Genomic DNA, 18,987 nt, shown 5'->3' on the forward strand with positions numbered 1-18,987 from the left:
TGCGAGGACGTCCTCAGCAAAACTTGGGTGCCCCGTTCGATTATGCCCCTCTATGTGTTTTTGCCTCCAACACAATCTTTTTTGAAGATGTTTGCATTTGAAGGCAGCCTATATGTCAGGTTACTCTGGCTACTGCTGTAACTGTTGCTTGTAAAAGCAAACCTCCTGTTAGTTTCTAGTGCTGTATTGCAGTAACCAGACAGGGAAAACATTGGACTGATGCAACCCTTCTAGGACAAAACATAGCCATGCTGGGCAAATAAAGGAAATTGCTGTTTTGATGACTTGGGAATAAATACCATTTTACTTTTTACGTGGTCTGCTCCTCTTTTTTCTGTTGTTTTGGATCTTGCAAATTGTTTGCCAGGTAGACAGTAGTACACTCCTATCACTATCTTTTTCTGCTTTACACATGGAATTTCTGTCCATAGGGATTCCAAGATGTGGTTTGTGTCTTGTAGAATGTTTAGTCTATTCAAGGCCCTCTTTCACATATAATGTATGCCTCCACCAATTCGGTCCATCCTATCACTGCAATATAATTTGTACCCTAGTATGACAGTGTCCCATTGGTTATCTTCCTTCTACCAGATCTCATAAATGCCTGTTATATCTTTTCATTTAGTGCAATATATTCTAACTCTCCCATCTTATTTCTTAGGATTCAGGCATTTGCATACATACATTTCAAACAATGCTTGCTATTCCTATTTACAACTTGCTCAGCGGTTGACAGAGATAATTTGCAAGCTTTAAAATCTACCTGCTCTGTATTTAAAGACACCTGGAGGGCATAATCGAACGTCGCCGGCCAAATAGATCGCCGGTGATCTATGTTGGCGGTGGCACTACAGCTGGCCGGAACCGTATTATCGAAAAAGATGTCCGCCATCTTTTTTTCGATAATACGGTTTCAGCCCGGCCAAATGCCTTGGAGTTCGCAGGGTTTTGAGATGGCCGGGTTTGGTTTTTCAGCGATAATGGAAAAAAATGCCGGCCATCTCCAACCCGGCGAAATCCAAGGCATTTGGTCGTGGGAGGAGCCAGCATTTGTAGCGCACTGGTCCCCCGGAATGCCAGGACACCAGCTGGGCACCCTAGGGGTCAGTGCGGTGGACTTCAGAAAAACCTCCACATGCATAGCTCCCTTACTTTGGGTGCTGAGCCCCCCAACTTCCCCCCCCCCCACAAACCCCACTACCACAAATGTACCAACACTACCAAAGCTCTTAGGGGTGAAGGGGGCAACTACATGTGGGTACAGTGGGTTTGGAGGGCTTTCCGTTACCAGCACAAGTGTTACAGGTAGGGGGGGCCTGGGTCCCGCCTGCCTTAAGTGCACTGCGGTACCCACTAAACGTGCTCCAGGGACCTGCAATACACGCAGGCCTCTAGGACTTGTTGCTGCTGTATACCTTGGCACACCCAGGTGACACCTGAAGACTAATCTCTTTGAAAAAGTCCTTTATTTTAATAAGCACGTTTACTCACAGTTAACTGCAGATCAGAAGTTGTGCCCCCCACTAGCAAAGATATTAGCAGTAGGTCAGAGCTGGGCAGAATGGTGTACAATGCCGCTCTTTCAGCCACATCAAGGTAATAACGTTCTCTAACATGGGTAACACATGAAAGGGATCTAAAACTGGCTTACAAAAATGGCCACTGCCTCATGGACTACCGGAACAAAACAGGGCACACTCTGACCCAGTTAGCAGGGGCGGAAAAGCACCATGGGAGTAGAGCCCAGTACCCTACACCCACCACAATGCATTGCTAATGTGACGCTGCAGGGCACCTAACAGAAAAGGTGTCACACTCACCCGAGAGCACATCGCAACAGGAAAAGGCTTGTCGGAGGAGACAACACATTCTGCTGTCATGGAGGTGGGTACGGCATTTGAGGCTGGCATACAGGCTGGCAAAAAAGGTTTTTAGTTTTATTTTGTTTAGTATGGGAGGGGGTTGGTGACCACTGGGGGAGTAGGGGAGGTCATCCCCCATTCCCTCCAGTGGTCATCTGGTGAGTTGGGGCACCTTTTTGAGGCTTGGTCGTGAAAATAAAAGGACCAAGTAAACCCGGCGATATACTGCTTATCGCCGTTTTTTTTCCATTATCGCCGAAAGCCGGACATCTGGTAGCAACGCCCATTCCCGCCCATGGTCCCACCTTCACTTCGCCGCCAACACGCACCCTTTGTACTTTGGCCGGCGACGCGATGGGAAAGTGGTGATGTTGCCAAAAAAAGTGGCTTTCGATTATACCGAGTTGGCCGCTTTTTCCGAGATCGCCGGCCATCTCCCGATTTATGTCGGAAAATGGCCGGCGATCACTTTCGAGAAATGAGCTGTCTGGTCTGGTAAGGTCTTTACTGGAACCTGCACTATCAACATGCCGATCTTCCCTGGTTTTGTGATATCTTTTAAAGATAGGGGTTCCGACCATTACTTTTGAGTGATTGTCGGACTTTCCCCAGTTTCTAGTTTAAAAGCTGCTCTATCTCTCCTTTTTAAATGTTCATATTACCAGCATCTGGTTCCACCCCCTGGTTAAGGTGAACCCATCTTTTAAGAATAGGCTCCTTCTGCCCCAGAGAAATTTATGTACTGTTTTGGGATCTGTCAGGTGCTTGTGACCTGGATTGGCCACTGGTTTGGGGACGGATAGTGGGCTTGATGGACCTTCTGTCTGTCCCATTATGGCAACACTTATGTACTTAATGTGTGGCGCATTTCATCTCTGTACAGCCTGTAGTTGCTTCTGTTGAAAACCTCCCATCAAGCTGCCTACAGTGTCCTGGGACCTCAGTGTTAGCCTGATTGCAGGGAGTTGTTTTGAAAGTAGACAGAGAAGTGTGCAATGCCGATATTCAGCCTGCATAAGTTCCCACAGTTGCGCTGATCCCAGATTTCAATGCCAGGCCGTTTCTGGGGTGTTTTGTTTGTGGTGGGGCACTGCACGATGCTTGAAATGTTGGTTCCACTTACTCAGACCTGGAGAACCGCAACATCATAACTCCAGGTGCAGAAGCCTTAAGAGAACACAGAAGGTTTGTTTTATCTGCAGCATATTAAGCTGTGGACTTGGTTGCCGGAGGATGTGGTCAAAGCATCTATACAGAGGGGTTCAAAAAAAGGTTTCAACAAAGTTTGTGGAGGAAAAGTCCATAACAACATTTTTTAGTCAGGTAGACTTGGGAGGGCCACGGCTTATCACTGGAAAATGGATCGTGAAAATGGGTGGCAACGCCGGTAATTTGGAGGCAAAACCAGTGCTGGGCCCTGATCGTGTCTGACTTCTACAGTCTGTGCTCTGATCGGTCTGAATAGATATGGATGGGTTAAGTGTAAATTTTAAGGGGCTTCGACGTTAGCTTCAGAACAGTGCTGGGCAGACTTCTACTGTCTGTGCCTCAAAAATGACAAGGACAAATCAAACTCAGGTATACATATAAAGTATCCAATACCATGTAAAATGAGTTTCTCTTGGGCAGAGACGGGATAAACCCTTCAGGTCTTTATCTGCCATCATTTACTATATTAATATCTGCCCAGTCCTAACAAATCTAAAATCTGTTCATCCACACATTGAAGCTCCAGAGTTCAGCCTGTCTCTTGGGGCCCTGCGTGTGGAACAGGGAACACTTCTAAAAATGCTACCTTGGAGGTTCTGGATTTCAGCTTTCTACCTAAAAGCCTAAATTTAGCTTCCAGAACCTCGCTCCCACATTTTCTTTGGAGGAGGTATTCTATCCATTTTATCATGCTTGCACTCTCCTCTGAACCTTTTCTAGTTCTGCTTTATTGATCCCTTTGAAACAGGGCAACCACAACTACACACAATACTGAAAGTGCGGTCAGACCAGTGACCTATTATACTGAGGCAGAATGAATAATGCCTAACATTCTATTTGTTTGGTGGTTGTTGTTTTATTTTTTAGAGCCGTCATAGCACACAGGGCTGAATATTTCAATGTATTGTCCACAGTGGCTTCAAGAACCTTTCTTGGTGAAGATTTCTACCTCAGAACTTGGAATTTTGTTTCTGTAGTTGGAATTATTTTTCCCCTAGATATCACTTTGCACTTGTCTACATTAAGGTTCATCTGCCATTTAGATGGCAAGTCTCCTAGTCATAAAAAGAGCCTTCTGGCAAATCTTTGCAATCCTCTGCCATTTTAATGGCTAAATAATGTTGTCGTATCAGCAAATGTAATCACTTCTCTCATCACTCTTATCTCCAGATCATTTATGAACATCTTATATAGCACAGGTTTCAGTACAGATCCTGGGGCACTCCATTCACACTCAGGACATGTAAATGGTTTCACTCCTGTGTGTATTCTCTGGTGCATTGTGAGGTTTACCTTCTGACCAAAGTGTTTATCAGACTCTATACATGCAAATGGTTTCTCTCCCGTGTGGACTTTCTGATGCACTTTGAGATTTACATTACAACCAAAGCTTTACCACACTTGGAACATGTGAATGGCTTCACTTTATTGTGAATTTTCTTGTGTATGTTATACGTTTTGCATTTGGATGTATTTGTTTGAAATGGACCAGAAAATAAAACATCCAAATCACAAAACATTTTTCCAAACAGCATTTTCAATAGGAAAAGATAGACTTTTTTTTTTGAGAAAATGATCTTTCCTGTTCTGATTTTGGACGTTTTACAAAAAACGTCCAGATTCAGACTTAGATGTCATATGCAAAAATGCCCCTTGTGCTTTTGATTTGCCCAAAGTCACAAGGAGCAGCAGTGGGAATTGAACCCATGTTACCAGGATCAAAGCCCGCTGCACTAAGCCACTCCTCCTCTGTTTTGGACGTCTTGCATTTGGACGTCTTTTGTTCGAAAATGGACCAAAAAAAGACATCCAAATCACAAAACATCCATGGTATTTTCGAACACAAAAGATAGACATTTATCTTTTTCGAAAATGACCTTTCCTGTTCAGAATTTGGACGTCTTTGTAAAACGTCCAAATTCTGATTTAGACGTTTCTTTCAAAAATGCCCCTCTATTTTTAGCCAAGCAATTTTGCCAAGGTAGATACCTTTTTATCTGCCTGGTAAGTGGCTCCGAAAATTGCTCTCAAAGAGGGAGAGGAATATTATATGTTTTGTTTTGGGGCTTTTTTTTTTTAATGTAAACCTAGTTCATGCATGTAAAAGACCCTATGCAACAGTGCAATATTACTATAAGGTAAGAAGCCACAATTAAAAATTATATATAGTAATGAAATTTTAAATCAAGCAGAAAAGTGTGCTATTGCAAAGCCCTCTTTCATATATAATTTAATTGCTATAGATAATTTTTATTTGTTTTTCTTTATTTTATAGGTATTATCTGACTCACAATAAATATGGCGATTTGTCCCAATGCAGGCACTATGGTTTGCCGAAACATGACGGGCTAAGATAAATTTTTGTGGAAGTTTGGCTATTTTTCACCTGGTACCACATTTTATATTGACGATTAGAATAAAACACCTCTTAAGCCTTTTCTAAGCTGCTGCAGTGCTTCTTTTTAATTGCAGTTCGTGATTGCATCTCTTTTTGTTGTGACCAATCTACAGTGCACAATATAGGATTCTAGAAGAACCCTTGGCGCATGTTTCCGGGATGCAAGACTGTTTCTGCAGTGACCAAACTAGGCTAGTTGGGGGAGGGGGAAGGAGGGGTCTATTACAATTAAGAACCAAATCCCTGGCACCACCACTAAGACAACCCACTTCACTTCCTTGGTCCTAGATATGCATTAATTTCATATATGTATATATTCCCACATTCTCCAACTCAGTTCAACGTTTTCAATATTTTCAATTTTTTAATTTTTTCAATTTTTACCTCAGTGGTAATTATTGACCGATAGTTATTTTTTGGCAATATATATATATAGCACCAAATTCCTCATCAGCTTCAACACATTTAATATATTACTATCACTTATCTTTGTAAGTATTCGGACTGGGGGCCACTAAGGGGCCATTTACTACGTTGCGGTAAAGGGGGCCCTGCACTAGCAGCGATGACTGTTTTCCCCATGCACCAGGGCCTCTTCTACTGCAATGGGTGAAAATAGCCAAAAGTGAAATGGTTGTGCGGTAATTCGCACTTGCCAAGTGGCCATTTCAGGGGGGAGCAGGTGGCAATAGGGGCTCCCATGTTAACCTAGTGGTAATTGGGCAGTGTGTGACGCAGCCCAATTACCACCAAGTATCCCCCTGCAGAAATATTTATTTTCAATATTTCCGCTAGCGCAGGAAATGGTGCACGCTGGGGTGGAACTACTGGTCACACCCATGTTGGGCCTGTGGTAGTTCCTTGTTGCCGCTCAGCAACCCTTTAATAAAAGGGCCCCTAAAATCTTAGCGCTGATGCTGCCTGCTCTAGAAGAAAGAGAAAGGAAGAACTACCAATCTCCCCCATGGCAGAACTTTTATAGTGCTGATAGAGTGTGCGTGAGTTATGAATAAAGATACTGGAATAAAATTCATTTTTATTTCAAACTGTGACTTATATGTTATCCAGAAAACCAATAATATCCCTTCATTAATTATTTCAGTAAACATAATAACCATGTTCCTAACAGCACCACAGAGTATGCTATTTGCCTATTTTTACTAATCCGAGCTTTCTTCTAATTAAAGGCATGCTGCACTAATGATGCTGAAAATCTCCAAGGGATATACTTAATGTCCAACTCATAATATTATGCCAGAATTACATGCACAGAAGACTTTTTAATAATCTTGTTTCCTAATTTAGTTTTGATTGACTATGAAATCCATAGCAGCACTCAAGGGCTCACATTTCCACTGCCATCAGCACTTCTACTCCATAAATTGTACAAACATACTTGCCTTTCTCTGTCTGTAGGCTTCCTACCAAGCTTCTGTTTAAACCTATGTAGAAAATTAGCTGGGAGCAGGAGATAATTGCAGATAATTTTACCATTGTTAAGTCACCCGGGTGTTCCATTAGGATGTGGCAGACAAGTTTATCTAAACCTGAAAAGCAAATTATGGCTCTGTATTGCCATTTCAGCTGTCGGTATAGAGGGGCATGCTAGAATTAGACTCTGCTTACGTGGGCATTTGGCCAGTGCTATGCAAAGTAGCGATGCAGGAATCAGTGCCCAGTGTGCCTGCAGTTACATTGCCAAAGGGTGACATATCAAAATGAATGCAGTATTTGCACCTTTACTTCTGCCCACTTGTACAGTAATTTGGAAGCAATATCTAATGTATTTATAATCTTTGCTATTCTGCACTGCTGACCAACTTCTGTTTTAGTCAGTTACAGACCATCACTGTCCAGTGACAATATCTCCTGGATTCTATATATGGTGCTCAAAATTGGGCACTGATATTTGAGTGCCAATCCATAGTGCGCAGCTAGCTAAATTGGCTAATGAGTCAATTAATGCCAGTAATTGGATGTTAATTGACACCAATATGAATTTGTACACACATCCTACTATGTCCTATTCTGTAACAATGCGCACCCAAATCTCACAGCGCATAACCCAAAAGGGGGTGTGGCTATCGGAGGTACATGGAAGGGCCACACATTCCAAAACTTTGCACTCGGTGTTAGAAAATACCGGGATGTGCGCCCAATTAGGTGCTGGGAATTACTACTGGTGTTAGCAGGCGTAAGTCCTGGCACCCAAATTTGGTCGCTGAAATTGGCACTCAATGCTATTCTGTACCTGGTGCTCATCTTTAAGTGTCCATATAGAACAGCACTGAGCACCAATTTTTTTTTTTGGTGCTGATATTGAGCACCATTTAGTAAATCTAGTCCTATACGACCAGTGCCCCACTGCAATGTTAATATATCTTGAGTCCTCAAAAGCATATTTTTTTAATCTTTTTTTTTACTGCTAGCATATATTTATTTCACTTATGTGGTATATTTATTTTCCACTAGACAAAATACTGCCATGCGGCATATTACAGGCAAACCAACTAACCCCCCGCCCTCAAAAACAAAATTGCAATAATAATCACTCTGTATGCCCAGCTTTAACTTACAAACTGATATTTCGAAAGCTGACGTACTGAATTGTAATTCCCTTTACCCCTATGTTTTTGCTGTGCAGATGTCACTTTGATTAATAGGTACAGTATCCCGTCTGCCTAAGCCAAATTCATGACTGTGAAATAAGCAAATGGACTAACCAGCCATGTCTGTGCTTTGTCAAAATGAAACTATTCACAGCATATGCCTCCGACCAAACTACCAATCATAAACCACATTAATAAGATGTTCCCTGTGTTAAGAATCTGTGCTTGCAAACAGTGTATCGTCCTCCACAACAACCTTCTGCAGTCTTGGTGAAAATCACCAGTGATTTATTTGTACATGCTGCAAATACCCTACATAGTGCATAATGATATCATAACTACCAGTACAATTATCAGGAGCCTTCTATGACAGCAACAAAGTTTCATCATTTAGGTGAGGTGGTTGATGTGAATGTAGGCTTATTGTAAATTTATCTAGCATGATATATTTTATTCTATTCTGTCCAGTTCTTATATACCGACCATTTTCCATGGTTGGATTCACAGAGGTTTACAAAAGAGGTACTCTCTATTTGAGAGTAGAATTACAAAGGCTGAGAGATCGAAGCGAGAATGAAATTGGTCAAGTTTTGACAGAGTATGCAGAAAACAAGCTTTTTATAGGTTTTTTTAAACTTTCTGAAACATGCAAATGAGCTACTTAATTATGCATTTGCTTGTGTTGGGATAGATAGATAAACAGATAAAAGAGCAAGACAGAGACAGAGACAGAGAGAAAAAAAGAGAGTCACAGATTCACACAGAGTAGGCTTTAGGTCTTCTGCTACCCCAACCTTTTTGATTGCTCCCCTGTATGAACATTTTGGAGAAATTAGGTCTTACCTGATAATTTTCTTTCCATTATTCTTTCCCGCTATTCCAGAACCTATGGCATAGTTGTGTCCATCAACCAACAGGTGGAGATAAAGAATTAAAAGCTGAGCTGAGACATATCTCTCTTGGCATCCAGTATAGCTCCTCAGTATTTACATAGTCAAGCATCAAAGAGAAACTTGGAATAAACACAACAACCTTAAAAAAAACTTGCTAACCTAACACTAGCCAGACCAGCAAACATGTATGGACCTCTCTTGTCTCTGGACAACTTATAGTTTATAATTTATTAAAACTTACTATATTGCCCAAGATGACTCACAGACCTGGGTGGTTTACAATCTAGATTTTAAAAAACCTACAATATCTGGACAGAAAAGAACCTCCAATCACATCAAATTATTCAAACCTTTGCTAAGCAGCAGCAAGAGTGAAAGCAGGGTAGGGAAAATAAAAGAAAGAGCAAAGGGAATGGGGTTGGGATACAGTAAATGAGAAAGGAAAGTAGTGAGATTGAATGAAGCCCCCCCCCCCCCACCCCTCAGGGAACCATGTTAAAAGCTTGTAGAGAACAAGAGATATGCAGGAAGCACCATGCGAGGTGACTTTCATTAATTGACCCATTACTTCACACTGACTAAACATCTCAGAAATCCTCAGGCGCACCTCTGGAATAGTGGGAAGGATTAATGGAAAGAAAATTATCAGGTAAGATCTAATTTCTCCTTCTATTACGCAGCTCCCCACTATTCCAGAAACTGTGGGATGCTCAAAAGCAATCTTATAGTGCATGGGATCCTGACACCACTGCCCTGAGGACCTCAGCCCCCAAACTGTCTTCTGTGCATGCCACAATGTCCACCCTGTAGTGCTTGGCAAAGGTATATATGTCACCACCCTGCACAGATCTGCCAGAGACAGCAAGGTAGTCTCCACCCAGGATGTCGCTGTATGCCTCATAGAAAGAGCCCACAAAACCTGAGGAGCATGCTTCCCCACAAGCAAATAAACTGATGCGATGTCTCCTTCAGTCATCTAGCAATTGTGGGCTTGGAAGCCATGAAGCCAAGCCTCTGCTTACCAAAAAGCACAAACAATTCAGGACTTCCAGGTATCTAATGAGGACTCTATGCTTCAAGGAAGAATACTGAGCCTCTTCGTCCTATCTGCAAAAAGATAGAAGCTCCACAGATTAATTGAGAAAAAATGCTGATACCACTTTTGGAAGAAAAGGAGGAGCTATGTGCAGGGATATTCCCACTCTGAAAAACAAAGAAAGGGATCCCGACAAGAGAAAGCCTGAAGCTCCAAAATCCTATGTGCCAACGCAGGAGCTACCAAGAATGCTGTCTTTAGTATAAGATCTTTAAAGTGACCTTCCAGAGTGGCTCAAAAGGAAGCTTCTGAAGAGCCAGAAGGACTAAATTAAGGTTCCACTCTGGACATAGCATAAAAAAGGGAGGCCACAAGCGTCCTGCTCCCTGTAAAGATCAAACAATATCTGGGTGAGCTGCAAGAGACAACTTCTATAGTGGCCTCTGAAACAGGCCACAGCCGCAACCTTACCTTTTAGAAAACCCAATGCCAATCTTTTTTAGACTTGCCTGGATAATCGCTAGGATGTGCGCGATCTGAGTAGAGAGGGGAGGAAGTCTGCGCTCAGAACACCAGCCCTTGAATGTCCTCTACACCCTCACATATGCCATGGATGTAGAGCATTTCTGAGCCTGAAGCAAGGTAGCAATGACCATATCAGAATAATCTTTTCGTCTCAACCAAGCCCTTTCAATGGCCAAGCTACAAGACCAAAGGGGCATGGATCCTCCATGAGCACTGGATCCTGCTTCAGTAGGATGTATATGGAAGATGGAGAGGAACTCCATCCAGCAGTCAAATGAAGTCTGTGTACCATGGTCTCCACAGCCAATTCAGGGATATGAGAATTATTCGACCCCCGTGCAATGCAATCTTTTTCAACATGGGGCCTACCATGGACCAAAGAGGGAAGCCATGCAGTAGGTATGTCTCTGGCTAGGGCTGCAGAAGGGCACTGATCCCCATCAAGTCAAGTTTTTTTTTCCAACGGCTGAAGAACTTAGGTATTTTGGAATTCTTTTTCACCGCCATCAAGTCCAGAAGTGGAGAACCTTATTGGCCCACTATCAGCTGAATCCTCTGGCTGGATAGTTCCCATTCTCCAAGGTCAAAGGTGTGCCTGCTGAGAAATTCTGCCTCCACATTCAATGATCCTGCCATGTGAGCTGATGATTTTTCTCCACACAAATCATGAGGGAGGCCACCTCCACCGCCATTGGATAACTGCAGGTCCCGCCTTGCTTGTTAATATAAGCCACCACCATCACACTGTCGGAGAAAACTTGGACTGGGGCCCCAAGAAAGGGAGTGAAGTCATGTAAGGTAATTCCACACTGTCCTGAGCTCCAAGCGATTTATCAACTGTCAAGATTCCTGTTCCGTCCAGGTGCCCTGTGCCAGATGGAACTTATAATGAGCTCCCCAACCTGACATGCTGGCAGCTGTTGGCACCACCTCCCATTATGTTATTGGAAAGGGAGTGCTGATGGTCAAATTCCTGGGTGACAATCACCACTGTATACTCTGTCTGGCAACCACAGTCAAGGAAAGATGAAGGTCATACTTCTGTGACACCACAGACCAGTGGCTGAGAAGAGATTCCTGTAATGGCCACTAATGAACTCTTGTCCATGGCACCACTTCCATCGCTGCTGTCATTAACCCCAGAACCTGAACGTAGTCCCAGACTCTGGGTCTGCCTTGACTTAGATGACAAATCTGTTGAACCAGCTTCAACTTCCCGTACTCGCAGAGAAAGATCCTTTCCTGTGCTGTGTTGAATAGAACACCCAAATGCTCTATTTGAAGTTGATCACCCAACCAAACGAATGTAGAAGATGGACAACTTTGTCACTGCCATGCTGTACAAATAGGACAACACACAAATGAAGCAGTCATTGAGATATGAGTGAACTCTGATTCCCTGGCACCAAAGGAAGGATGACACCACCACCATAACCTTGAGAAATGTTGTTGGAGTCATTGCAAGACAGAAGGGCAAAGCCCTGAACTGGAAGTGATGACCTAGTACCGCAAAACGTTGAAACCTCTGATGCGGCAGCCATATGGGTAAATGCAAGTACGCCTCCTAGAGATCGAGGGAGGTGAGAAATTCTCCCGCTTGAACTAAGGCTGTGACTGCTCTTAGTGTCTCCATGAGAAAATGGTTTAGACCTTTGAGATCTAAGACTGGATGAAAGGTGCCTTGCTTCTTTGGGACAATGAAGTAGATGGAGTATCTGCATTGTCCCTGTTCAGCCTGGGGTACTGAAAGAATGGCCCATAGTGCCAACAAGGAATCTGCGGTGTCCTGAACCTCGGGCATCTTGGGTTTTTTTCAACAAGGAGACTGCAAGAAGAGATTAGCAACTGGGCAGAAGAACTCTAACTTGTAACCTTCTGTAAGAATATCCAGAACCCAGTAGTTTGACATGATTTTGACCCACTCCTTCTGAAATCCCGAAGATGTTCTCCCACCAGAGGAAGAGAAGAATGGCCCAGCCTTGCATCATTGCAAAGCTCTGGAGGCACTGGGTGCTCTGGCTGACTAAGAGGAGGACTTCCTGTCTGCTCAAAAAGAAGACTGGTGTGCCTGAAGGTAGGACTTCTGAACATATTGCTGATGACCAGGCCGGTCCTATCTGCTGTCTCAAAATCGAGATCGACGACCAGCAGTTTTTGGCTTATTCTCCGGCAACTGCTGTGGCTTAGTTTTCCCAGTTCTTTCATCAAGTTACTGAGATAGTCTCCAAATGGCCACTTATCCCAAAAAGGGCAGTTTAACTAGACGTGAATTTGATGCTGCATCTACTGCCCAATACCGCAACCAGAATTGCCAATGTACCATGAGAGCCGAAGATATAGTGCAGGCTCTAACAACTCATTAATAGCCTCTGCTATTGCTCTTGCAATGAATGAGCTGCATACTGTCACATAAGTAATGCCATACTGGGAAAAGACCAAGGGTCCATCGAGCCCAGCATCTTGTCCACGACAGCGACCAATCCAGGCCAAGGGCACCTGGCAAGCTTCCCAAACGTACAAACATTCTATACATGTTATTCCTGGGATTTTGGATTTTTCCAAGTCCGTTTAGTAGCGGTTTATGGACTTGTCCTTTAGGAAACCGTCCAACCCCTTTTTAAACTCTGCTAAGCTAACCGCCTTCACCACATTTTCCGGCAATGAATTCCAGAGTTTAATTACACGTTGGGTGAAGAAAACTTTTCTCCGATTTGTTTTAAATTTACTACACTGTAGTTTCATCGCATGCCCCCTAGTCCTAGTATTTTTGGAAAGCGTGAACAGACGCTTCACATCCACCTGTTTCACTCCACTCATTATTTTATATACCTCTACCATGTCTCCCCTCAGCCGTCTCTTCTCCAAGCTGAATAGCCCTAGCCTCCTTAGTCTTTCTTCATAGGGAAGTCGTCCCATCTCCGCTATCATTTTAGTCGCCCTTCGCTGCACCTTTTCCAATTCTACTATATCTTTCTTGCGATGCGGTGACCAGAATTGAACACAATACTCAAGGTGCGGTCGCACCATGGAGCGATACAACGGCATTATAACATCCTCACACCTGTTTTCCATACCTTTCCTAATAATACCCAACATTCTATTCGCTTTCCTAGCCGCAGCAGCACACTGAGAAGAAGGTTTCAGTGTGTTATCGACGACGACACCCAGATCCCTTTCTTGGTCCGTAACTCCTAACGTGGAACCTTGCATGACATAGCTATAATTCGGGTTCTATTTTCCCACATGCATCACCTTGCACTTGCTCACATTAAACGTCATCTGCCATTTAGCCGCCCAGTCTCCCAGTCTCGTAAGGTCCTCTTGTAATTTTTCACAATCCTGTCACGAGTTAACGACTTTGAATAACTTTGTGTCATCAGCAAATTTAATTACCTCACTAGTTACTCCCATCTCTAATCATTTATAAATATATTAAAAAGCAGCAGTCCTAGCACAGACCCCTGAGGAACCCCACTAACTACTCTTCTCCATTGTGAATACTGCCCATTTAACCCCACTCTCTGTTTCCTATCCTTCAACCAGTTTTTAATCCACAATAGGACATTTCCTCCTATTCCATGACCCTCCAATTTCCTCTGTAGCCTTTCATGAGGTACCTTGTCAAATGCCTTTTGAAAATCCAGATACACAATATCAACTGGCTCCCCTTTGTCCACATGTTTGTTTACTCCTTCAAAGAATTGAAGTAAATTGGTCAGGCAAGATTTCCCCACACAAAAGCCGTGCTGACTCGGTCTCAGTAATCCATGTCCTCGGATGTGCTCTGTAATTTTGTTTTTAATAATAGCCTCTACCATTTTCCCCAGCACCGACGTCAGACTCACCGGTCTATAATTTCCCGGATCTCCCCTAGAGCCTTTTTTAAAAATGGGCGTTACATTGGCCACCCTCCAATCAATCTGGTCCAAAGAGGCCACTTGTTTAAGCGAGCCTTCTAGCCACCTATCCTATAGGTCTTTTAGGGCAATGCCCCCTTTCACTGGCAAGGTGGTCTTCATAGTCACTGCCATAACCAGGGAGTCCACCCTGGGAAGCTGAAATTTATCTTTCTCCTCTGGAACTAATGGGTAGAGGTGAGCCCATGGCTCTTCCCAATCTCAGCCCTGCATCCAGTGAGACCCATTCTGCTATAATCTGGTCTTGAATTTCTGAATATATCAGGATGGCCTTAGAAGGGCCATCATGATTGACAAAGATGGAACTCCTGACACCAGTGCAGAAAGCTCCTCAATGGAAAGCACTGCCAGTGCCTCAGAAATAAGAGTGCTGAGTTTCTTTTTATGAAACAACCTCAGTACTTCTGGATCATCCCCCCCACCACCACCTCAGGAAGGAGATCTTTTTCCTGTAATGGCTCATTCAATGAAGGCTCCTCTGAATAGACTGAGTCCACATCAGATAAGGAGGGAGAAGCAGACATAGCCTCATCTGCCCACTCCTGGAGGTCTAAACAACATCTCTTAGGAGCCGAAGGGGCAGTGGGGCAAGACACTGAAGCACTTTACAGCAACTCTGATTGTCCCTGCTTCAATAAATAGGCCTGGTATAAGAAAAAAAAGATCCTGATGCAGCAGAATGCTCAGCTGGGCCCTGAGGCTGTAAAATGGCGGTTGTGCTCCAAGCGTGATCAGATAGAGACTGCTTCTCACTGCCAGTTGGCCCTGACAAAATGGCACCCATTCTCATGCTCTCCTGCATCAATCTGCAAAATGGCCCTGCCAAAGACCTCAGCATATTTGGATGCTGCACCAAATCCAAAGATATGCTACCGCCGACTGTTTCCTCCATGTCCCACGGGATTCCCAGCTCCCATGCACTGCAATGTCCCAATATCGGCTGGTGGGTCTCACTGCGGGAACACCACTTAACTGCCTCCGTGGGCGTCACCATTCACACTGACTGTCATATGTGCAGCACAATGTGTCCCAAGCAGTGAGTCAGGATTCCACTTGCAGCTCTCCAAGCGGTTATGAGTCAAATTTTAGTTGGACATACCACTGCCAGCTACTCCCCCCAAGATCACAGTCTCCACAAGTCTTAACACAGATGAGAAAGGCTCAAGACTGATAATCTTTTCCACGCTCTCCAGCAGACCTCTTTCCTTCTCTTTTTAGGTTGTTGTGCTGGAAAATGAGAGCTCCGCAGGAAACAGGAGAGAGGTGAAGAGATGGAAGAAGTAAATTCACGGGGCACCACAGATAGGGCCCTGAAAACCTCCAGATATGAATCTGCAGACTCAAGTCATTCTCAAAGCTCAACTGGTGACCAATTGACCAACTTGACCAGGAGCAAAGCACTCAGAACCAGAGGCAGAAAAGTGTGTCCATCCACCTGCTGGAGAAAGAGAATTGAAAACTGAGCTGAGACATATCTCTCTCGGCATCCAGTCCAGCTCCTCAGTATTTTCTATCTCCACCTGCTGGTTGATGGACACAACTATCCCACAGGTTCTGGGACAATGGGAGGCTACATAATGGAAATAGGCTTTTACCCATGCCTGCACTTTGACATTTTTAAAACTATTTAGCATGAGATAAGCAATTTTGCACATTTTAAATCACAGGTTTATGTGTGTTAAATTGTTTACACCAAGTGGGATAATAAGTTGGCTTTCATTACACTTTAGTTTATCACAGGAGTCACCAACCTGCACTACCAAGGTTAGTGACTCCTGTGGTAATAGAATAATGCAACTAATCGCAGGGTAAGCAGTAGCTTCCGCCATGTCCATCTCAATAACAGACTATGGACTTTTCCTCTAGGAACTTGTCCAAATCTTTTTTAAACCCCAATATACTATCTGTTGTTACCACATCCTCTGGCAGTGAGTTTCAGAGCTTAACTATTCTTTGAGTGAAAAAAATATTTCCTCCTATTTGTTTTAAAAGTATTTCCATGTAATTTCATCAAGTGCCCCCTGGTCTTTGTACTTTCTGAAAGAGTGAAAAATTGATTCACTTCTACCCATTCTGCACCACTTAGGATGCTATAGACCTCAATCATATCTCCCCTCAGCTGTCTCTTTTCCAAGCTGAAGAGCCCTAATTTCTTTAGCCTTTCCTCATATGGGATGAGTTTTATCCCCTTTATCATTTTGATTGATCTTTTTTGAACCTTTTTATAAGGTTCTACCCTCCTCCATCCCACAGACACCGCTCCAGGAGTCCCCCCCCCCCCCCCCCCCCTTAGAGGCATAGGAGCCAACTTATCAAATTGATTGGGGATGTTAAATCCAATGGAAATTACCCCACCCTGGACACAGTGAAGGAGTTTGCTCAATACCGAGGGGTGCTCAAGCACCCACAGAACTTGCTCCTATATATAGAGGTCCCTTCCCCATGGAGACCCATAGAGGTTTTCCTTGTACAGGCCACTCCAACTGAATGTCCCCTCGAAAAGTCTCACTCCCCTAAAGCCCCCCAACTCCTTATCCCCCTTTAGGTCCTTCTGGGCCTACTTTAAATCTCCCTGGTGGTCTACAACAGAGCAGTCAAGAATAATCCCCGGCTCAGGGTTCAAAATGGCAGTCATGACTTCTAGCATCAGGCTGGTGGTACTACTACTAAAGGTCAGGCTGTCATATAAAGATAAAAAATCCTTATATGGCAGCCTGACCCCTATCAGATACCATTTTGAACCCAAAGGCAGCACAAGCAAGGGCGACTGCCCTACAAAAGACCACAAGGAAGATATTGGGGAGAGGGGGAGAGAGAGAGGGAGAAGCCCCTTTTGCTTTTGCCCCATTAAGATACAGCCCAGGAGCAATCAGGTCATATGTTAGCAGCCCAATATTTTGGGCAGGAAAAATAATGCGTGTTTAACTGGTATTATTTTTTTAGGAATAACAAAGCTAATGGAGTTCAATGCAAGCTGTATTATCTGATTTGCACAGTAATGCAGTGTTTTGCATGCATTTGTATGCTTTGCATCTCATTACTACGTATTTGTGGTAACTTATATTAACATGTATTATGGTAATATAACACAAGTTATTGCCGTTTAATGGGTTAAGGGGCAAATATCATGTGTTATGGTCCTAATGCATCTTTAAAACTACCTCCCTTAAAAAATTTAAGGTGTATTAACAAACTGAATGTGTGCTAATGAATGCACATCACCAGTCTTTTACTTGTCAAAATAATAGCTGAAATTCTTCCACTGGAAATGTGCCATCCCAAGGATGGTACCCGGTCAAAACAGCCACAAGAAAAAAGCTCTAAACAAGAAAGCTCCCAACATAATAGCCCCTGACATAACAGCCACTGTCAAAACAGCCTGCCCACAATATAGCCCTTGACAAATTAGCCCCCTGACAAAAGGGCCCGATCAGGCTGCCCAGAATGTGGCACTGCATTTTTTTCCTAATAATCTTACCTTGCCAAACAGGATGAGGTTGGTAACACTATGAAAATGATGACAATATTGTTTTTTTTAATTAGCATGATGATGGAAGAATAGCTTCCTTAAAAAGCAGAACAGATCATGAATACCAGTTGGTAGCTATAGAATTTTATTTATATATGCTATATACAATGTAGTGCTGGTAGGAGCCTTTATTAGTGAAGATGTCACTTGTAGTTTATCATCTTTTTTTGTGATGTTTTTTTTTTCTAGGGGGTTATTTTGTGTAGGAGCTATTTTGTCAAGGATTATTTTGTGGGCGGGCCATTTTGTCAAGGGCTATTTTGTTAGGGGCTGATTTGTCAAGGGCTATTTTGTTATAAGGCTGTTTTGTTGGGGATATTATGTCGGGGTGCCCCCAAGGATGTCCTTGCTTTGTTGGTACTTACAGTCAACCTTGTAAACACACGTCAATATGCATGCATACCTATACAATGAAGAAATAATATGATAAATTCCAAACACTTTGCTCAGGAGGTTAAACATTGGAATACAAGAGACAGTATGAAGCACTGAAAACACTTTGCTTACCATAGCACAGAATATCTCAGGAGGTTCTCCACAGGTACTTTCAGGGGGATCCAATCTCACTTTCAGGTATCTGGTCATGTCTGTGGATTCAGGCTGACAGGCCATGTATTCCCAAACTATCCCTTCATCTGATTTCATCAGAGTCTTACACACATCATAATGTCCATACTCAGAGGCATAGTGCTGCATTGATGAAGACACAGTAACCCAAAGGGTGTGAAGTGACAGCAAACCTGATAAATGCATCTCTAAATCCTTTGACGTCTTCTTAATGACAAAAATTGTTCCTTAACTGCAGTTATATATTGTACTGAAATAGTTGTGTATATAGCGTATATAGCTTCAAATAGCACAGGATCCACAATCAGATGAGAAATGTTAAGCTACAGTGCTTATACTAGGACACATAGGGCTTTGGTGGAAGGTGACCATGTTCAAGCAACAGTACTTCAAAATCATTTGCAGCTTGTTCTTTGCTGTATGTTATGTCTATCAGAACTCT

At 43.2% G+C, this 18,987-nt stretch overlaps 1 protein-coding gene across 3 annotated transcripts in view; it reads right to left on the reverse strand.

Moving 5' to 3' along the window:
* Positions 1-18,731, reverse strand: part of NTNG1 (netrin G1) — a 484,639-nt gene extending 465,908 nt beyond the window's left edge. For all 3 annotated transcript variants that reach the window (XM_030206226.1, XM_030206225.1, XM_030206224.1), the window contains exon 1: positions 18,486-18,731. In XM_030206226.1, the coding sequence (XP_030062086.1) occupies positions 18,486-18,731 (246 nt within the window). The remainder of the gene's footprint in view (positions 1-18,485) is intronic.
* Positions 18,732-18,987: the final 256 nt, after the last annotated feature.

Source organism: Microcaecilia unicolor, chromosome 6 (assembly GCF_901765095.1).
Source record: "Microcaecilia unicolor chromosome 6, aMicUni1.1, whole genome shotgun sequence".
In the NCBI taxonomy this organism is placed as follows: domain Eukaryota; kingdom Metazoa; phylum Chordata; class Amphibia; order Gymnophiona; family Siphonopidae; genus Microcaecilia; species Microcaecilia unicolor.